Here is a 26,637-nt window from a genome sequence, read left to right on the forward strand (position 1 = left end):
TTTCCCTAAACTCAGTGTGACATCGGAGGGCAGCTCACTGCTAATAGTTACTAATGGAAGATTTCACCTGCATGGGTGCCACCAAACAAACCCGGGGGCTCAGCCCGGGGAGGTTGTGAGTGTGATATTTTGGCTGGTGCACAAGCTGGCACAGAGTATGCAGGGAGCAGACCTTTTCCATCGCTCAGGGTCTCCTCTGGCTCCTGGAAGGGGTGCTGAGCCAGAAAGGCCTGGGCAGACTCCAACACTGAGTAGATGAACGGCCCACGAGACTTGACATCCTCCATGAATGCCTGCCGGGAGACAAAGAGAGGAGGCCAAGTAAGTGTTTGTAAGTGGAAGAGAATAAAAGACACAAGCTGTTTTCAAACTCAGGTGCTGCTTCAGTCAAAGATGAAGGCGAGAAGCATGAATCCTTCGGGCTAAGCTGAACCTGTGTCCAACAGAATCCAGAAGTAACAGTGCATTTCAGTGCTGACACTATTCAAACAACTGAAAATGTACCATTATTTTTTTTCATTTTTGAATAATGTCTAATTCATTCATTGAACATGAAGAAAATAATTTGCTGGTTCGTCCTTATCAAATGAGAGAATTTGTTGCCTTTTGTAAATTGTGATGACGGACTCTAAAATAGACGTAGCCGCAGCTTGCTAGCGTTAGATGATGATTTAACTCCAGTTTGCCGAACAAGTGGCTTCAAAATGCCAGTCCACAAATGACGTCATGGTGGATAAGTCCACTTCCTTTACATCTGTATATCTTCTTGGCTCTGGAAACATTTTGATGGACATTTTTCACTATTTTTCGGACATTTTAAGGACTCAACAACTGATAAATCACAGAAAAATGATCAACAGCATTTGAGTAGCTGGCACCTTGTGATGTCAAACATTTCCAGGTTTATCACGAGGAAGCTGTTCTCAAACTGAGGCAAACTCAGGCCAAATTTCATGATCGCCAGTACGACGTAAAATGTTTCACTTATGACTGCGTTGATGCATATTTGCTTTCTTTGGAAAAAAAGTGCCAAAATGTGACAAATAAGTGAACTTTTCAGTCGTGGGACTATGCAATTTCAGAGACGTACAGGCAGACAAAGAGCAATGACCGATGCATTTGTATTTAAGTGGATTTGAATAGATCAGTTATCTGAAACATTGTTGTAAAGCTCTCAGACAAATTGGTATTTTTGGGCTGTATATATGAAACCTACTTGACTTGGCTAGTTGGCTTTTATTTATCTGTAATTCCGGTTGATTCACAACACGCCCAGGCCGCTAACAGGAACAAACAGCACAGTTTATGTCCGACTTCCATTATTCACATTCTGCAGTGGCGTTTTCATTGGTCTAGTTTAAGTGATGTATCACCAGTGACCAAGGACGACCTGGGAGGAAATACCGGGCGACATAAAACATAGTGATATTTCAAGTCTTTGTGAGTTGATGAGGATCACTTGAATGCACCATTAAGCAACTGACCAGCAGCAGAGAGTAGATTATGGGATGCTGGTACTTGCTGTGTTCTCAAAATATGAGCAAGAAAAGGTGAAGGAAACGTATTCATTTTAGAAATGCAGACTTTGGAGGATCCGTATTGAGACACAGATAAGAAAGGTAAAGGCTAAAACATAGTGTGACAGTAGCTGCATGTGTGGGATTTACCGACAGGGAACTGAAGGGGATCTATATCCATCTGTTTTCTCTTCAAATCCATCAGACTACTTTGATATAAACAGTATTTTTTGCAGAGCTGCTGGTCTACAGCTGTCTTGATCAGTTAGTTTGTTGTTAACGTTGGTGTTTTGATGTATTGCAGTTTGTTTATGCTCCATTACACAAAAGTATAACTGCGCACTTGTCTTCACAAACTTCAAACCAAACTCTCCACTCAAACCATGTAATCTTACATCAAAACAAAATTTGCCTTCAAACACTGCAAAATAGCTATAACACACAGGTGAGATAAATTCAAAAGCACCACCATAACAACCTGTTGCTCCCGAATACCCAGTCTGCTCTGATTGGTCACTTCACACACGCCTGAGCCAGCACTGCTCACCGTGTCTCCAGTCGGCTTCACTTCTAGCGTGAATACCGGCATTAAAAATGCAAATGTGTGACATGGTGACGTAGTGATGTCATAAAGTCCCAGAAATAAAGGCGGGACTACTGACGAGGCGTTTCGGGAGCAGTGTTTTCTGTGGGAGAGAGGAGCTTCTGTTGGCTATCTTAACTTTCAAGACATTTTACATGCACAAGAACAAGTACGGCTTTAGCAGAAAACCCCCTGAGTTTACTGGATGGACTGAATTGAGCAAGAGTGTGTTTCATATAGAAGGAACACAACAGAAATAAGAAAGAATACATGGGCTGACACACACACACACACACACACACTAGCAGCTATCTACTGGCAGGACCACATGATATTACGTGGCTGTCTGCTCGTGCTGAGAGCCTGCAGGCCATTACAGAAGACCAAACCTACTGGGAGCACTGGTCAGCTGGCCTACTCTCACAGAGGAGCCAATTAGCCAGAGAGCCCGGCTCCACTGGTCCACATTCAACGACACACTTCATGCAAATCACAGAAGAAGAGCCCCTTCGTGCCAGATGACACGCACACACATACATGCACACACGCTTTTTACTCCACCACTGAGCCGATAGCCTCCCCAGGGCCTTGAAGAAAGCCACTGTGTGAACCTCCTTCTTCTGTGCTAATCTTTGTTCTGTATAAAACACACGGAAGGTGTGGATCGATTAGATTCCCGAGCAACACGGGCCTAATACATACCCGACACCCACTCCACCTCCAAGACTCGAAGAGCTCCACACCCACTTCTCGCTAACAAAACTCTACCTGATCATGAAATAGCGAAGCGCTGTGCAGTGCAGCAGTGACAGTGTTTCAGTGAGGACCAGAACCCAGCAGGTCTGATAACGCCCTGCGAGCGGAGTTAACACAGAAAGGCCCCAAACGAAACACGTCCGAGCAAACACCAGCCGCCGCCGAGCAAACATGCAAAAGTGTGTAACGGTTGGGAGCTGTGGCAGGAGATAAGATTCCCAGTGCAACAGTCATGGAGAAAAAACCTGCTGTCCGTCTTTTCTCCTCTTTCTCAAGTCACAAATCCTCTCCTCAACCTTGCATCCTTTCCTTTCCTCCTTCCTTTAACCCTCTTCTTCATCCTCTCTATTCTCTCCATCCTCTCTTTAGCTGCTTTGCTGCCCAAAGATGAGCTGAGCCACGGATTGCCTGAGCCAGCTGTCATGTTAAAACTTTAATTCCAGCTAAATTTCACACTCTGAGGCTTCGTCTTTGGTCGGAGGAACATTAAGAGCGAAGCCTTCAGATCAGATTAAGATACATTATGCATGGGCTAGAAAAAAGTCAGACGGAGGAAATGACTTCATTGACTTCGTCTAAACATGTTGATGGCGCTCCTTTCACTCATCCCTCTGGACGGTCCCCCTCGCCGTGCTTCTGACAACACAGACGAGGACACATTTTCGTTTTCTCTCCTGCAAGATCCTGCAGCTGCTGCACACACGCAAAATCCTTCCGATTGCCAAAACGCTCACTTATCCCAACACCCAAACACACACACGAGACCCTCACAAACATATCTTCCCACCCAAATTCTGCTGCATCACTCACCCAAATACACACACAGCAGCTGTGCTCCAAAACCAACACACACACGCGAAATGCAGCACAGAGGGAATGCATCCCACACACAGAAACGACATCAGAATAAATCCACTTAAGATCAATAATTCACATTTCTTAAAACGCTTTAATTCTCTATAGAAAACTGGGAAGCAATTTCCCTCTCTGCTTTGTCGGAAAAGTTTTAGAGCGACCAGACGCTCGGGAAGCCGAGGCATCTCGGATAATAAAGGCTCGCTGAGCTGAAAATGGAGCACGAGGAGAGGAGAGGAGAGGAGAGGAGAGGAGAGGAGAGGAGAGGAGAGGAGAGGAGAGGAGAGGAGAGGAGAGGAGAGGAGAGGAGAGGAGAGGAGAGGAGAGGAGAGAGGGACCAGGAAGAGGGATGAGAGGGGGAGAGGAGAGGAGAGGAGAGGAGAGGAGAGGAGAGGGGAGGAGAGGAGAGGAGAGAGGGACCAGGAAGAGGGATGAGAGGGGGAGAGGAGAGGAAGAGGAACAGGAGAGGAGAGGGGTTGGAGAGAGGGAGGTGCAGAGGAGAAGAGCAGAAAAGGGGAGTAGAGGAGAAGAAGAGGAGAGTAAAAAAGGAGATAAGTGGGGAGGAAGAGGACAGACATAGAAGAGGAGAGAAGAAGAGAAGGTGAGGAGTTGAAGAGCAGTGACAAGGAAGAGGAGAGGAGAAGGTGAGCAGAGACAAAGGGAACTAAAAGATAGAAGAAGAGGAGGTGAGGAGGAGTGATAAGGAAGAGGAGAGGAAAATAGGAGAGGAGAAGAAGAGGAAAGGATGAAAGATAAGAGAAAGACGAGCGAAAAAGAAACAGAAGATGAGAGGATGAGGAGAGAGGAGGAGAGGAAGAACAGAGTTGTGGAAAAAGAGAACATGGAAAGCAGACAGGCTGCATGACAAAAGAGGAATGCTAAATGCTAATGATCATATCGAGTGCTGTTGTTAAAAAGGCAGATTCCTCCTGTGCACCAGTCGAGGTGGAGGAGTTGGAGTCGGGTTAAACGGGAGCCACAAACCTCTCACTGTCGATACACGTCTGCTTCAGAGACGCTGCACAAACTGACAGCACAGAAAATTGGAAAGAGGGTGGAAAGAGAAACTCTGCTGTACTTACAGAGCCAATTACGAGTGTGTGTGTGGGTGAGAGAGAGAGAATGTAGATTACTGTGTGTGTGTGTGTGTGTGTGTGTGTGTGTGTGTGTGTGTGTGTGTGTGTGTGTGTATCCGCATGTCTACACCAGTCCCTGTTCCTGAGATACATCACCTACAACTGAGGTGATAAACCGGGAAATGAACGAACACTCCTGTCACACAAAAGGAAAAATTCAAAGAGCATCAATTTGAACTGTTTCTACCGGCTGTCGTCTTGATACAGATATCGTGATCGCTCAATATCGTTTATTCAATCTCAAAATAATGATTCAAAGCATAATTTCTGCTACTACTTAGCTCCTGCATCGGATTCTACTTGTTGTGTGGAGCTATTTTTGAACAGGCCAACAAACTCTAACAGCCTCTAACAGTAACACACACACACACACACACAAAAACACAGTCTGCCCGGGCTGTTCCTGTCTGTACCAATTTTATGAGAGTCTCCCCCAACACAGCGCACACAGCGCTATATAACATGTCAATTAAAAAGATTTCAGCGGAGAGACTTTCCTCCTTTAATGACATCCTGGGATTGTTGTTATTGTCCCTCCAGCGGGCGTCTTAACACACAGGAAGGACATTTATTTTCTTTTGATCTGCCCAATAAAACAGAAGCTCTTGACAGAATATTAAAACTCTCTCCAAATAAAACTGTCAACATGCTAAATTAAGAGCTTACAAATTGACTATAATTATGTATTTTATGTATCTCAGGCGAGCAGCGGTCAGAGGCTTTCTGGTCAGTGTGTTTAAACGTAGGTCAAGAGCCTCAGAGACCCGTCAACCACATGCTCCACCCACACAGGTGTTGTCGTTTTATGGCTGATTGGGACTCACATTTAAATCCATGCCTGACTGAGGCCCTGTCCACATGTATTTCTTAATATGCATTCTGGGCATACACTGAATTTTATGTCACCAAAAACCTTGGAAACCTCCTTGCAGGTAGAAGATATTCATGGAAATGATGACACAGGCACCCATGTTTGCTTCCCGATTGGTTCTTATCAGTCTATGTAGCATCATTGGCAGATGTGAACTCATGCTACATTCACACGCTCCTCGGACAGCCCCACTTCCCCAGTTGGGAGGTCGGTGTGTTCACCACGTAGGTGAAACATGACAGTAAGACAGGACGGAACAGACGAGAAACACAGACAAACCAACGAGAAGTGAGGAGAGGACACAGCCTAAAATAGACAGAAATGATTAATTAATGGAACACAGGTGAGGCGGCAAAACAGACAGGAAGAGGAAAGTAAAACGTGACACATGAGGACATGACTCTGCATTCACGTGCTCCTCGGATGGTCCCACTTCTCGAGTTGAGGGGAAATATACGTGAATATTTCCCAGTCAGAAACAAAAGTGCAGAATACAGTATGTGTTATGATATCGTGGAGTATTTGAGTTTTTACATTGATGGCATGAATGTTAGATTGTCTTTATTTAGAGAGACACAAATTGGCATTGACATACAACGAGGGGAAAGAGAGACTGAAACGGCTGGTGACAATTAAGTTAAAAACCCGGAGGATCCTGTGAAGAGCGGTCACACTTCACTGCCTCATCTTTTATATCCTGTTTTCACCAAAAAATCATTGGTACCCGTGACATTAGAAAACTAATAATAAGTGAGTAAAGAGGTAGAAGTACACAGTATGTAAATGATCCTGTTATCTGCATTTTCAGGTGTGTAAGTATGAACGCTTGTGTGGATTGCTGCTGCTGCTTTAAAAATACCCGTGTACATGAGAATAATTTGTTCGTTTTCCTGCACCTGTGAGGATGGAACAATTTACACTTTTAGTTTGGCAGCCCTTAGCAAGAATCCCTTCATAACTCCAACCGACCTTAATCTAACAAAGAAACTAAATAACTGCTTCCACTTGTGTGGTTGTGCAGAGACTTAAAAGAAAAAAGGAGCAGCCCTGTGAGAGGATGAGACAACAGCAGCTCATTCCACTGTTTGTAGTGACTAAAGGTCCTGCACATACACACAAGTGTTGTTTCTTTTCATTACTTATCAATAGACTCATGTTGGAAGAGTCCAATCTCTGCACAACACGAAGTCCGACTTGCTCCTGACTACCTGTGGCGTCACACTGACAGAGGCAACACTGGCTCAATGAAGCTAATACATAACAACAGAATAATGTGAGTCACTACGTCCGTATTGACTCGTTTGGTGACTTCTTGTACCATTTTTAATTTCCGTCCTGGGGATCAATAAAGTTTTATATTATTTTATTCTCATAAGGGTGTAAGGCGTGTCTGTACATGCTTTTCATTACTCTACTCTACTACAGCAGCTGCTCTTGGAGAGAAATATATCTCAGTCATGTTCTTTTGCCATAAAAGGTGCCAGCCGATTAAAATCGAGTCTGTACTGGCCGACACAGACCTGAGAAGGCTTCTAGGAAGACCAGTGAATCACACACGTGACGTGCGGGGAAAGAATACAGGGATAGAAGAGGTCTGATGACGTGAAAATGTTATTTGGTGTCCCATCACTCAAGCTCCTGACTGTGTCCTGCGAGCCCAGTCACCAGGAAAAAATGTTGGTAGTTAACGTTTCTGCAAACAGCTGATTCGTTCACATTTGTACATGTCATCAGCTACGTACTCACGCTAATGTTTCTACAAAACGTGTCATATCGTGTTCTCATTACATGTTTATGACCTGACTTCCATAACCCTAACCCCAAGTTTGAAACGATTGGAAACTATTTGAAAAGCGAGTGTTTTTAACGAAGCCTCGGGCCGTCACCAGCCGTGTTTGTGGCGACTTAAACAGGTATTGTAAGCTAAAACGTGATCTTTTCGTAGCCCTACAGAAAACTGAACCGAAAGAAACGTAGCTGTAAAAGGTGCAACATAAAGAAATGTCAAGTTTCAACACATACGTGGTCTGCAGGAATGTACATTGCCAATTTATATTCTGCCCATTGTTTTGGTCCTGCACGGTCAGTTGACATGAAGTTGGTTTCTGAGGGAGGATTGGTTCCCCTCCCTCAATGTGAGGATGAAAATATTTATTGGAAAGACAAAACAAGCACTGATTTGTGCCATGATCAATAAGGTCTCAGTTTCTGAGCTGGTGAACTTGTGTGTCCTTCTATCCACACAAGCCCTTGAAGGGATTTACTGGCCAGTTCAAATCACTGAACCGCGGAGAGAAGGAGGAGGAGGAGGAGGAGGAAGAGGAGGAGGAGGCTTATTCCACTGTCAGCGACTCTAACTGATGTTCTTTGAAGCCTTAAATATTTATACTGTAAAAAAAAAAAAAAAAAAAGGTGAAACAGTCAGTCCTCATGTGGCTTGGTGTTAATCAAAGATTTTTTAAATCATGCTTGTGTTGCGCAGATTGTGTGTCTGTGTGCTGGAAGTGTTGCACTTTGTCCTGCTGCAGCTAATCCCTCAGGCCGCAGCTGTGAATAAGAATGGAGTCAACATGCCTGGTTGAATAAATCAAAATGCTGGAAACACAAACATTCGAGCATAGTTGAATGTGTTAAAAATAAAAACTGTGGGCTGCCTTGTTGTTCAATCTAGCACTGCAACAATTAGTCAATTAAAGGGGCGCTACGTAACAATTTGTAGCAATTAGTGACATTTTACATTTTTTATTGAACATTTGTTCCTGTAAGGACACTCCCACACAGAGTTTAAAAGCCTGCAACTCCCCTCCGGTTAGTTAGAACTGAAGAAGCCTCTTGGATGAGAGGTGAAACGTCTTCAAGAAACTGAAACAAGTCCAGTTGCCTACGATACAGCACTTATAATTACCACGACCTGGATGACTGAGAACCTTCACCAACACATTATGCTCTTATCTACAGATTTTGGCTTTTTACAGCACTTTGGGCAACTGTAGCTGTTCACAAAGCCCCACCTCCGTCAAATGGTACAGCATAAATGACAGCTGAACTTGGAGAAACTTTCGAGTATTGACATGGACAGAAAACTCAGCATTGATCAATATCTGTGATATCTACACAAGCTGCCAGCAGACTCTCTGTTACCTGCAAACTCCAATCGTTTTATTCTGTTCCTCACCGTGTCCTGAAAAAGCAAAATCATACCCCACAGTTCCACGTGTTTCTTTAGCATGATAACTGTCCCCAGCAACAACGAATACACCCACGTATCACACACTACCAGCACAGCCTCGAATAATCACTGTCCTCCCAACCTTCAGCTTCTTATATTTCAATGTTAGAGCCATCACATGCACTCATGCACTACCCTGGTACACAGTGTACTGTAGCAGGAGTCCCTCTGCTACACACTGCTACACAATACCTCTGTGAATACATCTATGTACTGTATGTCAGCTCTTATGTGTATCTACAGACTCATTTATCTGAGTAAATGTGTGTTTTTGCATCGATGCATCTTCTGTAAGTAGACACGCGTTGAGAATTGATTTCCCCTCGGACAGAATAAAGACTCCGTCCCATCAATATTTGCGCTCCAGAGGTGTCGTCGTCCACATTACCTGGTGGAACTCCCTCTGGTGCTGGACGGCCCCCACGTCGCCTCCTATGGGCAGCTGCTCCGACAGCTCCTCGTCCTTGGCTGTCAGCCATTCTATGATCTCCTGCAGAGAGAGCTGCAGCTTCCCGCTGTTGTCTGAGAAGGCCTCTAGCCGCACCCTGCCGACAAACACACACACACACACGCACACACACAGCTAGTTTAGCAAACAGTACACACTTTCCAACACATCAACCACATACTGCACACAATATTAGGTCAAGCCTTCAACTGAAATCAAATAATGATGCATGGGGCTTCCTGTGGCTGTTAAGAGTGGGAAGTAAAAACATAAAAACATTTTTCTATTCCAGGGTATTTTGTACAGGGCTTTGTTACCTCTGGCAGCAAGGTTGTGTTTTTCCATTCAGTTTGTTTGTCTGTTTGTCAGAAGGATTATGGAAATAATGTTCTCACTCCAAACTCGTCAAATACAGCAGCTTGGTCAGTCCCTCTAGTGCCAGTTTGTGTGCAAGTGTGAGGTTCTGCAGTCAAGTTACCAACAATAAACGTGCATCATTTCCCGTGTAACGACTACACATTAGTATATTATGACTTTTGGACTGTTAACGTTGTGAAATGGCTGCAGTTTGGTTAAAAACTATTAGGTTAGGTTAGGTTTAGGAAAAGATCATATTTTTCATATTTAAAATAACTTGGGTAAGCTTCTTGGCTAAGTTCCATCACTTCACTTAAAAACAAATCAACCTTGACTCACACACAGGACGTGGATGCCAGTCTCCTGAGGTAAAGTGTTTGATAACCACATTTGAGGGATCACTGCAACAAAATGTTTGTGTATTGTCCAATTAATCGATATTTTACTCCCTCGTTTAGGTATCGGCATCGACCCAAAAAACGGCAAATCGGTCTGCCTCTATATATATATATATACTGTATACATACACATATATATATATGTATGTGTGTGTGTATGTGTGTGTTCTTCAGTATATATACTGTACATAGTTGTAATAAATGCACATCAGAGCTGATGAGGCTTCTGCAAAGCACAACCACATCTTGACACAATTTTAGCAGTTCTGGAAATATGTCCAGATATAAATAATGGTTGAGCTTGCAGATCTGCATAGAAAGCTGGAGTACTGGCCTCGGCTGAGGTCTACGCTCTCAGCAGCTATATCAAGTTGCAGATGTCTTCATGTCAAACTGTCTTCATGTCAACCTGTCAGAATAAACATTTCGGAGGGCCTTGTGGACCCTGCAATGAAAAGGTCAGCGCTTTCCTGCTGAGCAAGTTATGTAGGGAGCAAATATGCTTTGAATCTGTTACGCCTTGCTGATCACATCGCTCTGGACAATGCTGTATCTGAATATATTGTCGAAAAATGTTTTTTGAACACGTCTGGGGTGAGCATAATCATCTGTTATTACAATGAACATTTGCCTGACCCCTCCCCTGGACCACAATTATCTAATCATTGCTTAGCAACCACAACCAGACAGTGCATGCCTTGGATTTCTCCACATATTGAAGCAGCGTGCATGGAGCTAGAGTTTGGAGGTGTCCTTTGTGCTTGCCTTTTAAAACCAAAGGAACAGATTAAACCGTGTGTTTAGCTGCTCTGACCTAAGCTGTACACAAAAGCAAGTCTGGTTCACAGTAACACTGTTATTTCCAAGGCGTTAGCATATCATTAGCTTACTGCATTATTTTGTGGGGTTACAGGCTACAAACAGCACATCCACCGTGTGAAAGCTGCTCATGGATGCTACTATATCAGTTTAGGTATCTTAGCAGCTCTGCTTTGCTCTCAGTTGGAGTCGGGGAATATTTCAGCAACGCCAAGCCAAGCCCAACACAATACCTGAGATCTTACACGAGCATTAACACATCAGTTAGTCCACATTGTCGAGGACTTTTCTCATGTGACATCAACACTGAGGCGGACTCATGGAAAAAGTCTGAGGCACACAAAGAGGGTAAAGAGTTAAAAAGCCTTTAATTGAGCCGCCATCCCACAGCGTCAGTATTTGATGAGTTGGGAATTAGACTCAAAAATCAACTTTCTGACAAATTGGATGTTAAAATAAAATTTCATAAAACTTTATAAAGTTTTAAACCAGACATTCTTTAACATTTGTAAAGCATTTTGTTAAACAATTACATGAGGTCGCTTTAGCAGGTTTGCTCCGATACAGCACAGCTCAGGCAGCTTTTCTAGAATTCTTCACAGGTTTGCTCAAACAACAGGGGAGGCGAGTGAGAAGGAAAAGCAGGAGGAGGGAAAAACACACAACAAGCACTTTGTCCCTGCCTCGCACGCAACACCAGGAAAAGACAACACTTGTGCCATATCACGATATAATGTTACCTGCTAGCAACAGTTGTCTTCCGAGGACCCGCTGTTTCAAAACGTTGGAATTTTGAGTAAATCTTATTATTGTAAAATATGAGAGTGGAAAGTTTGACAGGTAGCAACAGCAACTAACTGGGGTGAGGATTAGCACAGAGATCCTCTGCTCGGCTGTGTCAGGTATAAGCACGTATATGCAGAATTGGGTGACAATACAGGACATTATCCAGCGTCTCTACTCACAAGAGAAGTCACACTGGAAAAAGCAAATAGTCGGTATAGGTACATGCAAGACGAGCTGAGAGACACAGAGTCGCAGGTTAGTGATGCAACAGGTTTGTTGGAGTAAATCAGGAACAAATAACAGAGAGAATGTCTCTGCTTGCCACCTGCCAGCAGCATGAGAGACGTCTGAGGGAAACCACTGCTCTTGTATCAGTGGCACAGCTGGCACTAAAGGGGTGGGGGTGGAGGAGAGGTGCGTGAAAGCATCCAGGCATTTCAATTACACACCAGAAGCCGGCACTCAAATATCATTATTCCTGCACATCACAATTTGCCAGTACTGTCACATCAGACATGATGAGTGGGAGCGAGAGCAGGAGTGAGACAGAGACACAGACAGTCTGAGTGTCGCTGCTCATAACTGTTGCTGCATAAGTGAAGTCAGAGGAACACTTAACTTATGGGTTTGAATGAAGTCACAAAAAAATGATGCTAAAAAAGAGTCCGAGGAAGTGCTCGGCCATTATCTCTCGACCCGCGCCGCCGTCGGCGATGTCACGTCAGCGACTGAAAGAGAACTTTGAGGCAATTTCCTGCAATGTGAATTTGGGACCGATGAGTTCTGACACTTGAGGGATTAGGTATCACATCAGGGGTGCAGGTTGCAGGAAGGCTTGTGGGAAAAGCTTTGAGACGTTAAGGGGGGAAAAGACGGAGAGGTGAAATCAAGCTTGTAAGTGCACATTTCAGAATTGATGGGCCTCTTTGTTCAACCCCTGTGTCAGGAAACTTGTGTGAAGCAGACCGTGCTGTCCCCGAGCCTCCTGTTGCCCCTCCAGCTCGGCTCGGTGTGGTAATTGAATCAGAGAGGACCTGTTTTTTCTGTGGCCCCGGCAGAACGCACTCTCAGTCCATAACAGGCGTGAATACACACACATGAACATGACACACCGTGTGAACAGCTTCTGACTCAAATCTAAGCGAATACGTCGCCTCGGATATGTCTAATTAACGTCATCCATCAAAAGATGTCCCTGGCACTTTTGCAGACAAGTTCAAAACGATTTCACACCACTTTCAATCCACACACTCACACAGAAAACACACACACATACAGCTAACGGCATCCATCACGCTGCTTCCATTACGCACAGACACACACAGGAGGTGAAACAAATAGCAAACTGCCTGTGCTGTAATGGAAACATCGTCATACGCCGGGTTCTGCCAAGAACAACTACCACCCTGCTTAGCTGTAGAGAGGCCTGGCTAAAGGTTTGCCACTATACGAGGCCGACTGATGCTTCTCTCTCCAGTGGAAACACCATGATATCAGTTTAAGTGCTATTTATGGGCTGCTGCATTAGAGTAGGACATGCCTGGGATTTTGAGTGTGTGTGTCTAGAAATGCATGGAAGAATGGACCAATAGAGGAAATGGTCAGGGAGTGTTCGCTTCCATCTTTGCAAAGACTAATCTGATCTTACACCAGCATTATTTGAGTTTTTTGGCCACTTTGGGCAACAAGCTGAAAACACAATTATGACCTTATAAAGTTGTAAATTTGTGAGCAAAAATTGCCTGTTTTGCAAATCCAGCGGACATTTAGTAACATTAGCTTTCATGTGTAGTTTTTGGCCAACTGATGAAAGTAAGTATTTCTTGTTTTGGCTTTTTAGCCGCTAAATGTTCCATTACTTTCACCAGCTGGTTGCTTACACTGTCTTTTTGTGGTTTGGTGCTTGGTTCTGTTGGTAGTGTGCGGTGAGTTAATCAGAGCTCAGAGCACCAGCTGCCTGATATGCATATAAAACAACAACATTGATGTGAGGGCTAAAGTGAACCAAACCACACCAGAAACACAGAGCAATAGCCAGGTTTCCATCCAAACATATCACAAATTTGATCAGAATTTTGTTAACCCTAACCCTAACCCTGCCAAACGGACGACCGCAGTTCAAGTCTACGCTGCGGCATTTGTAAGCGTGACACCGCTGGATATTTTTAAAAGAGATCTCCATCTCCAGTTGTTTTTGTGCCGACCAAAACAGGTATTTTAATCCAAATCATGATGTTTTCCTAACCCTAACCAAGTGTTTTTTGTGCCTGAACCTAACCAGAGCATGAGCTCAGAGCTGTGACAAGAGAGAAAAAGAAAATTGAACCTAGAGAAATGTGAAGTAGCAACATAAGGAGACGTACAGCACAAACTTAGAGGATGAAGATACAACAAGATCATGCAATTAAAAGAACATCATTCGAAGCGTTGACAGTGAGAAGCACCGAAATAAATGCTGGAAATACGACATTTCTGTTCGTTTCATTTATTCATGTGAGAAAGGTTGCTGGCTGTGTGTAGAGTGATGCGGATACAGTTTTAATCTGCCCATAATTTTTTTGTCTTCTGTCTGAGTGGAAACAGCTGATCGGCCACGTGAGTCAAATGTTCACTGCGTCAAAACATACTCTGAGGAGGTGTTTCCATTTCCCATTAGGCACAAACAGGCAAAGGTCACCTCAGGTGAGCGTAGAAACCTTTTTTGCATTTTTTAATAGTGCAGCTTTCAGAATGAGAACATCTTTTTTTGTTCAGAATAAGGTTTAGCTTCAGTTTAGGGTTTTTGATGAGGCATACCACTGATGTGGGTAAAGGAAAAAGCTGGCAGTATTCTGTATTTTTGTTTTAGTCAAACGAAAGGACCAGAACCAACTAACCATCACATCTGAAATCTCCCACTGAGGGACCAAACTGATTAGCAGATATTGTACGTTTTGTTTGCCCTGTCACAGAAAACATTAGGTTGTACATATCACATTAATTTCTGCTTATACAAACACATCAAACACAATCTGGTCGCTCAGTTTATGGCACCGTAATGTGCATTTATTGGCTCTATTTTTAGATGTATGCGTGCGTGTCTGCATCTCTGGCTGCTAAATAACAACCGACAGGCTTGATGAAAACGGCAGCAATATTCAGTACGGATGGGCTTATAGATGCTGTGTGACAACACGGGACGCATTCAACGATTTCAAGATTGAAAAAAACAGCCAATCTCACCGGGGGAACACATGATGGGATCGTCTAAGCTGAGACTGGTTGTCGAAATAACAGGTATTGTCATAGTAAAGATTGTAAACCTTTTTCATTTCCTGGATTAGCCTCAAGCAGAAGCCCGACGTTGGAGAGAGCAAACCTTTGTTACGTATGTGAAAACACAGATTCATGCTGCAACAGCTAATCAGCATCCGCGTGTCCTTGAGAACGACACTGAGCCTCATCGACGGCAGCGTGGATAAGAATCCTAATCACGATGCTTTGGGTGTAAATATGAAACGGCGTTGCTGTTTGGCAGACCTCGTGTTTTGTTTTCAGTGTAACTCAAATGTTCTCAGAGTTGGAAAACTCTGCCGCATGTTAATTTCTGTTGTATCCCCTCATTTCTTGACGGTTAACACCCAAAGTAAATAACACGGTCAAATAAAAATCCAACTCCCAAACCAGTCGGAGAGATTACAGAGAGGCTTAGTGCTCGGTTCGATGATTAATTAATGCATAGGAGATAGGAGCACTGTTTCTGCTGTTTTAGGAGAGAGGGGAGCGAGCTGGTGTGTTGCCTTGGGGCCCGGGGAAGCTTTGAGCACAGCCCCGTTCCTATCTCCTTTCTTCACTCTCTCGCTCTCTTTTCTCTTTCTCGCTCAATTGCAGCGATGTTGCGAGAGCGAGACAGTGTGATGACGGGCCACATTGACGCAGCAGCACTACATTTAGTTGAAATATTCAAAAAGGTGTGTGTGTAAATTTTTCTTCAAAAATCTCCAGGGACGCCAGGCTGTAGAAGCCTTAAATCAAAGTATAAATCGAGACGCGACACATTTACTTTGTCATGTTGTCACTCTCGGCTGGTTTGTTGAGATTATGTTCAGCTTCGGGCAGACTCACTGCCTAGTTCGGGAAGAAGTCATGATGGGGAGAGTTCAGCAATATATTGAAAGAGAAACGATCCGTCTGTGTTGTGTTGCATTTCACAGCTTTTCTGTTGTGTTGCATTGCACAGCGGTTGCATTGAATTGTGTCACCACAGCAAGGAGAGGCATAGAAACTCTAAGACAGTAGTACAGTCTGGAGTCCATGTATCTAAAAGTGATACTAATAACTACTTTTATTATAAAAAGTCGTAACATTTGATCAGTTAAAGATATAATATGCAGCATTTCTGCATGAAAACGTCTAAAAATTGATGACCGTTGTTGTATATTTTGTTGAGTTGTTCAAACCCAGAGAAATACAAGATCTTCATCACAGTGTGTTAGGCCTTAAGCCCTGAGCCCTCAAAGACTTAACTGGTAAGTGTTTCACTTTACCTTGTAGGTTTTGGACTTTTTATTTTATGTTTTAAAGTATACTTTACAGCTTAATAATAAAAACAAAAAACAGGGGGAACACATAAACACAGATAGAAACACAATCAGTCTGAGGTTTCATGGAAAAAGTTCCATATTGTTTCAAAAGCTTATTACTTTTTTGGTGTTTAATAAACTGACTGATTTAAGTTGAGAATCCATTCCAGGAGAACATGTCAGATGTTAGGTAGTGATTAAGAAAATTTCCATTTCTGAATAAAATGAATGAAAGTATCCGGATTATCGTCGTTTTTTGTAAGTGTTTTCGGGGTTACCCTTTGTAACCCATGGTAAACCCGTGTTTAATGTGACAACGCTATGAACTATGGGTAATTCCCTTAGTGGCCAGAAAGGGCTCAAAATGTCCACGAGAGCCCTCATGCACTTTGATTTGACAGTGGGACAGCCCTAAATTGTTGCAAACAGACCGGGAACACGCCTCAAACTCAAACTGTGAGTCCGTGAGTGTGGACGTTGGGCCGTTATCTCCTCTGAGTCATGTAGATGGACATTCATGAACAATGAATACAGCATCTCCCATCATCCCATGTTGCTTCCATCTTCCCTAGCAGCACAAAAGACACTGTGCATTTAACAAAATAGTTTTATTTTTTTAACATTTTTATTTTTAGTTTGCAAATTATTAAGACAGAAGAAAAAGTTTGTGAGTCTCTGCTGTGTGCCAGGGATTTGGAACGTCTGCGAGAGGCTTTTTGAAAAAATGTTGTCGCAACACTTTCTAAAAATCTCATAAAGACTTTGTTCCAAAATACTGGGTGATGTCAGCTCACCTTGCGAGCACTGCAGCAAAACATTTATACTTCAAAATAGGTAAGCTGAAAAATCACTTGATAATTGAGTTTGTATCCTGCAGTACCCTGAGAAAATACCACACTAACTTCTCTTTTCTTACCACTGTTAGACCCTAATCATTGCCCTGTCAACCTGTTTAGATTTATAATTCCTGAACTTTATCTATTAATTCTGTTGATCTTATTTATTGTATTTCTATTGGGGTGGGGCTCTTATTTTGAAATGTGTTTGTTCATAGTTATGATAAAAAAGAATGGATGTTCTGCTGAAACATCTAGTGCACTTGCATATTTGATACGTTGTGTATTCCCAACAATAAATCTATACAAAAAAAGGAAAGACAGACCTAAATTTTAGAGAAACAGAGAGCGACAGCCATGGGGGCTTGTTTATAAGGAGTGTGAACCAACAGACAACTCTGAGTTCAAAGTGGCAGTGAGTCACCGAGTTCCTCACTGCATCACGCAGAGCTGAGAGCCAGAAACAGTGTGAAGGAGTCGTTTTGAGCCACTGGCTCTCTTCAACTCAATCCAGCAACCTGGTTTGTGGTTTCCTGTTTTGCTGCGTCACGCTACAGTAACTTTAATGCAAATCAAACCCTTCCTGTCGCTGCTTCACATTTAAAGCTTCACACCTTCAACCCACTGGAGAGCTTTTATTGTGAAGCAGCGACAGACAGCACCGACTTGGTTCATTTTCACACTTGGCTTGCGGGCTTGCTTCTGAGCCAGAGTTTGATTGGCCGCCCACCCTCTAAACCCACTGAGAAATGTGTGGTTTACCAGACTGTTTGTCTGTTTTGACACATGAATTAAGGATGGACAACAGTGTTTGTTCTGGTGAAGCCACCGACCACAACTAGAGCACAACCACCTGCCCGGGTAGCAATGCAATAATCGCTCCTGCTTCACCCTGAGAAACAAGTCGACTTTGAATGTTATTCTCCGCTCAAACAGCTCTAAGAAATTCAAATATTTCTGTATTTTTGTTTACAATCCAAAAACATTACCAGTGGGGTTACAGTGACTGACACGTGTGAATTTTCTGCACTGCAGCTGCAAAGAAAGGACTCTTTACATTTTGGATGGAAACAAAGTGCGACATTTTAGGAATCAGTCCTCTCTGGAGGACAAACTCTGCAGTGGAAACATTGTTTCTTGATTAACTTAGTTTATAATGCTGACGAGAGGCAAAGACAGGCATTTTTTCAAATCCAAACGTTTTGGGTGGGTCTGCTTAACCACTGAAATAACCCGGCCTATAAAAGAGAGGCTGAGAAATCTGTCAGCTGGTGTGATGTGGATTTTCAAAGAAGAAGGAGAAGAAGATGACGAAGAAGAACAAGAACAAGAAGAGGAAGGAGAACAAAAAGAAATGATAATAATAATAACTGAGGGACAGCCGAAGGGGATTGTCTAGTCTTATAAATGTTTTGCCGTTTACCTGGACAGTAAATTAAACTGGACAAAGAAGAACTGAGGATGTATTCAAGAAGGCTCAGTCATTATTCTTCTTGAGGACGATCAGATCACTTGGTGGGAGGAAGTCTGAGAACCAGTTCCAACCCACATATTTACTGTGAATCCCAAATCTCACCAATGCCTCTTTTATAATAATGGAGAAAAGCCTCTCCAATATGGAAAAAAAATGCCTCTGCAATGATAATGAAACTGAGATACATTTGTTTCCCTTGCCTTCTTCTAAATGAAATGAAATGGAAAAAAATGTGGGATTCAGTGGAGATAAACAACAAAAGAAACCTGTAGGCGCCGAACAAAACTCCTGCACAAATAGCACTGAGCACAGCCTTGATGCAGCTAACCTAGTCAAACTGTGACTTTATGATAGTCACTCAACGAGGCTGCAGGATGCTTAAAGAGTTCCTCAATCAGAAAGCACAAAAGACAGCAAAAAAATAGAAAGAGTTTCTGTCTGACAGTCTGTTTAGTTGAGGTCTGCAGAAGGACTCAGAATGACCTGGGTGCACCTTTATCCACCTCTCTTAAGCCTTCACAAAAGGGCGCTGAAGAGAACGCCCCCGGCTGCTCTCCTAATCATTAACCAGTCTCGACACCCTGCGCAACAGGTGATCTGAATCCACTCTGTTTAATACAGAGGGATTTCAAGCCCAAATTAATAAGATAGACGGTACCAAATAATGGGAGACTCTTAGTCAGTGTCCCCTTTTATGCTCACTTGAGGTTACTTTAGAAAATAGAGGCCATCTGTTACATTATGATTTTAACAGACTCACAAGCTTCTGCAGGGAGCGATGCGTCAGTGTTGCTGAATGAAATCTCTTCCTGCAGCCGTTAGATTTTTAGATGTGGCCAGGATCCGTCGCACCATGACGCTTTAATTCATGTCTGAAATGGCTTTTCATTGTTTTCACTTTGTTATTTATTTATTTTTACCGTGCCGAGATGCAATTTCTATATTATTGTTGTTGTCTGTACGAGTTCATTTTCCCCACTGGGGATTAATAAAGCTGTCTAATCTTATCTAGTTTGGCTGTTTTTCTTCTTGGCAGATCAGTTTTGATTACTGCAACAGGAGTAACAAAAGGAGACGAAAAAAGCACACACCTGTTGCTCTGACGTCTTGACAATAAACTGCTATTTCTTGAGTTATGCAAGGTAATATTGCTATGGCAACAGCAGCGCATGATGAGCGGCCGGCAGCTCCTCAAATTTACGCTACATTTTTGCTTTTTTAATTGCGATTTTCTTCAGTTTTGTTGCTGAAACACTGCGTATGGCAGAAAAACTGTCATCATCATTGGAGAAGAAAGCAGGTGTTTTGGATTAAGAGCAACAGACTTTGAGACCATCATGGCCCTCTGCGTCTCCCAACCATCCAACCTGACCCGAGCCATGCTGATCCAGCTTGGTTCAAGGCTGCTCTTGGCTAATGTCTGGCCACAGGAAAAGGAAATGGACAAAATGGGACACAGGCTGGCCAAACAACGTGAAATCACTGACTGTTGTGCCCACAGAGACCTGTCGCCACCACAACATCCCGGATCACGCTGTTTGCACCTGCACTCGACAGGTGGACTGTGCTCTGAGCCGACAGAGCGCAGGACCACAGCGGGACGAGGACAGGTGGACAGTGTTTCCCAGATGTCAAACTCTTGATATGAAGATACCGACCACATCGTCATCACCATCTTGTTGCTGCTGTTTACATACACCCTAATACAAACTCGGAATTTTTTTTTTTTCCCTAACTGAGTAAACAAGCTGTTCTCAGAGGAGAATAAGGTCCCAGAACACTGTCTGAAGCTAGAAAGGTGGCAGGGTCCGCCACATATAAAAAAAGTGAAACAGTATGAAACTGTGTTGTTCTTTAAGGTCAGTTTGTTTATTCAGTTTATTCAGTAGTGCACGTAGTGCACCTTTAATCGTATAACGCTACATTCCAAATAGGACTTATCACGCAGATGGAATATGCTTTTTACCTGACCCGTATCAAATGCTGAATATTGTTATATTTGAAATAATTGTGGAAAATGTGTGTGCAAGTAAACGTGGCCAGTGTCACTCGGGCATGCTGCCAAGCCTCACCTGGACTGAGCATGTTGCACAGTGAATGTAGCCCACATTGTGAGTTGCATGTTGCATGCGCCGGCAGCCTCAGATGGGAGCAGCAGGTAACTGAAAGATTTGAACTTCAACATTAATAAATCATGTGGCGTGATAGCTGCAAACAGCCTGCTCATGTTTTCCAGCCTTTCCTGGGTCTCTCTCCTTTTTTTCCCTCCATTTTTTGATTTTCTGCACCGTAGGGGTAGAGAGTGTCGCGTGTGATGCATTCAGGGACTTCTCTCGTGGCGGAGGAGTTTTACTGATGCCTTGCCTCAAGCGTCTGTTCCAACAGCCATCTTACGGAGATTTGTGGGAAACACATTTGATGAGCAATGAGAGCAGACCAGCCACTGGGGCTGTTTCCCCACAACTGGAAATACTGTAGACGTTTGAAGATTTACAACAGCTGATGCCCACGGGTGATACGCTCCTGTAACAAATACTTTACAGCAGCACAGGGAAGATTTTGCACGCTTGTAGCTGCAAATTACAACACAAGATTATGAAATAATCTCATGTAAACATCAATACCTCAAAATCGGGGGGTGTAAACTGCACACAGGGAGCTTGTTTGTGTAAAGTAGCTTAAACTAAACCTAATGCTGTGATTAAGTAGGACGAGGTTAATTATGCCACACTGATGAATCCTTCTTTTGATTGCTGCTATTCAAAACAAAAACAAAAAAACACCATGAACTATCAAGTTTCAGAACTATTTGGACAAATAAAACAAATGTTCCAGCTCTTAACAGGGGTGGAAAAAAATACCGTTGTCTCCACTGCAGTCTGACTATGAAAAGAAATCTTAACTGAGAACATAATTAAACGTTGTTAATGAGCGAGCTCGTCCTCCTCTGTATCAAAGTGACTCACTGCTATAATTAACCCACATTCACAAACGTTCCACATAATACCCATTCTTACGACACACTTTGCAGACACAAAAATCTCAATTTGCTTCTGTAAAGTACACGGAGATTCCTACTTTTTGATACGATGAACACAGACGTGCCATCGTGAGCGTACTGCCAAGAGCTGCCATTCATTGTGCGCGTGCATCAGACACTCTACACTGCTGCGTGAAGACGTGAATGGATCTTGCCCGTTGAAATTGTTCTGTCAAATGCAAATGCTGACTTATGGATGCACGGAAGCACCGGCGCGTTCACAGACGCTCAAAGGGGCCGATAATGTAAAGTGTTGTTAGCCCAGCAGGTAGTAGAGGAAGTGCAAAAGGAGCAGTGGGGAGTGGAGATATTTGAAAATAATAAAAGATGACAAACGAGACGATCCCACTCCTGAGTGCTGTATGTTCAGTATGTGAGGAGGCAATAAAACAGTGAAAGTATTGCTTATTGCTCAGGTTTATTTGTGTTGTGTGTGAGTGTAGATGTTTTCCATCTGAATCAGGATTCCTTTTTATTGCGCGTATGATTGAATGTGTTTGTGTTCACGTGTTTGTGCTCATGGGGTTATACATCTGCATTTTTATCACCATTTATGTACGAGTGGTAAAAAAAATAGCACTCTGATTGAGGCGTGCAGAGAACAGGAACTCTCCGTCTTCACTGTCAAACAAGTGGATCCGGCCTCGGTGGGTATGCTCGCATTGCCGCAATAATTATCAGTACTTTTCCCCACAATGGTGTGACAACTCTTGTCTGCTGGAGAAGGGTCCAGCTGCGACCTTGCACTCAGCACAAACCACGCCCCGGTAAAAGCCTGTCCGCTTGTACACAACGCTACGGTTGCTGAGGATGACAAAAGACCACAGCAGATCAAAAATAACTTGAAAGGCAGCAATTTTAGTGTATACGAGGCAAATACATAATAATAACCTGGTCTATGCATTTGAGCACGTCAATAGATGACTGTCACCACAAAAAAAATGTGATCTTCTCCTACTTCTTCTTGATGATGAGGACAATCTTAATGATTTCATGCAAAAAATGTATTTACACATAAATGTTATGTATTTACACATAAATGTTGATATTGTAAAGCCTTTTTATTGAATGGCCTGTTGATGAAATGGTCAAAGTGAATGTGCAGTACGTCCCCCACTGATGAGCAGTTGATGCGATGGTCACATCAAATCAGGAAAAGCTGGGAAGTTACAATCTTTTCGAGGGCGTCAACAAGAAAACTATTTTGGTGTTCAGTTTGGAGGACTTGCTGGTTCAAACTAACAAATCTATTTAAAAGAATGGCAAAACACTTTTGATCAAAACTGGATTCAGCTCCCTATAAACATTTGATCAATTATCCATTAGCATTTTTGCAGCAATAATTGTTTCTTGTGTTTATGTTATATAAACAGCTCATTTCCACTGTTGCCAGCCAATATCTACAATTATAGCTTCAGACAGCAGGCAATGCAAGAGACATTTATAGCTGCTCACTTAGCTGCGCATCTCCCGCTGAGCAGTGTTGTAGCCTATCTGACATCCAGCACAAAATGAAGTTAATTTAAGATTGTCGTTAAACACGTTCACTCTCGGTGCCTGAAACGCTGCCATCTTGTTTCAGTAAAGAAGAAAACTGAGGCATTTTCATTATTAAGACATTTGCCAAGTACGGTCAAAATGCCTTTTTAAATTATAGAAGATATTTTCAAGACTGGTATTCCAGAGAGAAACAGGAGGATTTAGGGGATTGGAGCTGACAACACTGAGCAGACTGTTGGCTGATAATGGCTCCTCTCTCAAACCACAAGCAGCAGTTATAAGCTGCAGAGTTGTACTGAGGTAACACAGCTCAGAGGCTGGAGCGGCTCAAGCCTCTGCCCCTTTCAGTAAAGTGCCCCTCTCAAACGAATAAAGAAAGTAATTATCATTACGACTTGTATTGTTGTTGTTGCGACTGCTGACGACTGACTTAAGGAGGAACTCTTTTTCTTCTTCAAGTGTTTTCTTCCTCTGTTAATGAACTCCAGATTCAGTTTTTATTTGTCCTCGTGTGGCTGTGTTACTCAGCGGTTATTGTTTGCTTTGCCTGTTTCGACTTTGACTCGGTATGAATGTTTCATTCTAATTAGCTAATTAGTTAATCAGCTTAGAGACATGTGGAGAGTGTATTTGTGTGTTTGATTTCCAGGTCAATCTGTTACTATATTTAGCCGTCGGGGCTTTGAAATTGATCACCGTTAAAACAGTTTCATCACATTTCTTTGTAAAGATCATTTATCAAACACAAACAAGGTGACTGTTGCCTAAGATTAATGCAACTTTTGAAATTAAGCATCATTATTTACACTGACAGTGACCTGCAAGGAGACACACACTCAAACTGTTGCTAATTACCACTGCATTCGAGTGGGCACTTTCGCAGCTATCTTTCAAACATGGGGGCACCAGGGCGGGGTGATCAGGAAGATATCATGGCTGACTTTGATACAAGAATACAAATACATTTATTTTTTGGACATTTTTGGGCATATATTGTAAAATAGGTGCACGATGTGATTGTGGGTGTTATCTAAAATGGTAAAAAAAAAAAAAAAAAAGCATTTTCCATTTCAGCTGGACTTAAACAATAATATTCAGCTCTTTTCCAGCAAGTGAAGTAAGTTGTTGCATTCCAATGAGCTGGAAATAAAAATGACGTGATCAGCAGAAACTACAACAACTTCAATTTCAAGTTGGTGCTGAGGAGAAGTTAGACAGAAACTAATTAAAAGTTTCTTGGAAATGTATTAAAGAAATTACCAGCTGTTGATTGACTCCTTATAGGAAAATAGTAGATTATTATAATTAAACACTGTTGGGGGGATTATCAATCAATTTTGAGCTGAATATTGTGGTAATTTGGGTGTAATTTTAAAGAAAAGTCAAATATGTCACTTACGAATGTGTTTGTATTTAGCTGTACAGTACTTGAGTGTCACCAATTAACCAACCCAACAGAGTCTTTTCCTAAACCTCACCAAACTGTCACAAACATTGAAAATTGAAAAAAAACAAAAACTGAACATAATAAATCGAGTCAAGTCTGAAAATATAAAATCAACAATACAACAATAAGTTTTACATGGGACACAAACACCAGTCTCCTGAATCGAAGTCCTGTGCTTGACTCATTCTTCCACCACAACCCTCCCTGGACTTTGTCGCTTTTAACACCGACACGGATATATCAGCCATCAACTTCCTAAAAATCAAAAACAAGAGTGGTACCGGCTTTTTGCCCGAACATCGACTGACAGGTTGTTAATTAATCAACACCTCAATCAAACTTACTGTTTCATGATGCTGTTAAAGGTCTTTACTGTGCATCAATAATTGTAAAGACAGCAGTAAAAAAAACATGTAAATGAAACTAACATATTGATCCGGGCTTTGACCTGACTTGTCCTCCTTTGACCTCTGCTCATGTCTGCAAGTAAACACAGCTAATGTAGAAAGCGTGTCTCCAATCCTGGAGCTCTCATTGTTCTTGCAGCTCCGACAGCAAACAATGTTTTCGCTCCTTTGGGGATTTGATTTGCTCCATATAAACCATTCAGTGTGCCTGGGTACAGAGTGTGCACAAAACCTGATTATCTTTTCCTGCAAGTCAAACAGACACCGTAGTCCAACATTGTCCCTAATCCGTGCAAGACCACCTCTGATTTGTTCTGCACCAGATGACGGGTATGAAGGCACAGTTCAGTGCTCTGCTCACGGCTTCACTCTTGTTTAATTTCAAACGCAAAACACACACACACACACACACACACACACACACACACACACACAAAGTGATAATTCATCAAATTATTCATGGGGCTCCTAATTCCCCTGTTGGTTGGTTTTATCATTAAAAGTGTATCAAAGTTTGTTTTCGTCAGCCCTGCCACCAGTCCCACAAGTCTCAAAGCTGTGATTCCTTCATCATCACATCTCCATTCCCTGGTTTACCAGCCTTTAGTCAGTGCGATACACATGACGTCAATGGCAGCCTCTCAAGGAAAAGAGAAAGGGGTTTCTGTGAGGCCTGAATTAACGAGCGCACGGCTGAATTAGCTGATAGAGATGCAAAAATGTCACTCTCTTACAAGTGGAAAGACAGATACAATCAATGCAGGTCACAATTGGGGGGTGCGGGGCAGAGATTTGTCATTTGAAAACAGGTGTGCTGATTAAAGTTTTTAAAGATTGGTTCCCCCCCACATGCCTCACTGTGGTTTGGTCCACTGCCAATTTATCTGCACCTCCACATGCGCTCAGTACCTGAGGAGCGGCCTCTGGGAGTGTGCTGTTGGCTGACCATATTAAGTAGCTACTTTGCAAAAGTAAACTTAAAACAAAAAGGGGATATTTTTCTCTCGTCACAAAGCTGTGCATATTTTATATATAGCACAGGAAAACAAAGTGTTTTGGCTTAAAAAGATTTTAGTTTTGGTCACCATAAACACAGCTGTATATGTCTTGAGGTCTCATTAAAAACACCTAGTTATCTCGTCACAAACACGGCTGCAGATGGACTGACTTCCCGTCATAAATAGCCCTTTTTCGCTGCCACAAACATGGCTGGAATAAATCCCAAGGACACCTTAAAAAACATCCAGTGGTGTCACGTTTACAAATGTTGAAACGCTCTTTCTCACCCTGAAACAAACCACTGAGTCGCAAAATGATTCTCAGAGCAAAATCCATTCCTTCAATGCCCGATTGATTTATGACTGAATCCCCCTGACATCACCTGCAATCCAATCGCCAACCCCTCTAGCATCACAATGTTTTAACCCCTGACCTGACAGTAGTATTTTCATTAACATGTAACTGGAGCTTAATAAGTCGTGCCGGTATTCTACTGTAACCTGCCAGAGGGTGATTCAGGGAAAGTGGAGCACAGAACAACCAAAGGGCATTGCACTGAGCTGTACAGAAGAATAGAGGTGGAGGAGGGATACCTACAAGAGAGAAATAATGACAGC

At 42.7% G+C, this 26,637-nt stretch overlaps 1 protein-coding gene across 1 annotated transcript in view; it reads right to left on the minus strand.

The window, feature by feature from the left end:
* drp2 (dystrophin related protein 2) overlaps nucleotides 1-26,637 on the minus strand; it is a 94,637-nt gene that overhangs the window by 60,131 nt on the left and 7,869 nt on the right. Inside the window, exons 2-3 of the mRNA XM_073487037.1 lie at nucleotides 9,336-9,492; nucleotides 173-293 (exon numbers count right to left, since the gene is read on the minus strand). Of these exons, the coding sequence (XP_073343138.1) occupies nucleotides 173-293; nucleotides 9,336-9,492 (278 nt within the window). The remainder of the gene's footprint in view (nucleotides 1-172; nucleotides 294-9,335; nucleotides 9,493-26,637) is intronic.

Source organism: Pagrus major, chromosome 18 (assembly GCF_040436345.1).
Source record: "Pagrus major chromosome 18, Pma_NU_1.0".
Classification (NCBI taxonomy): Eukaryota; Metazoa; Chordata; class Actinopteri; order Spariformes; family Sparidae; genus Pagrus; species Pagrus major.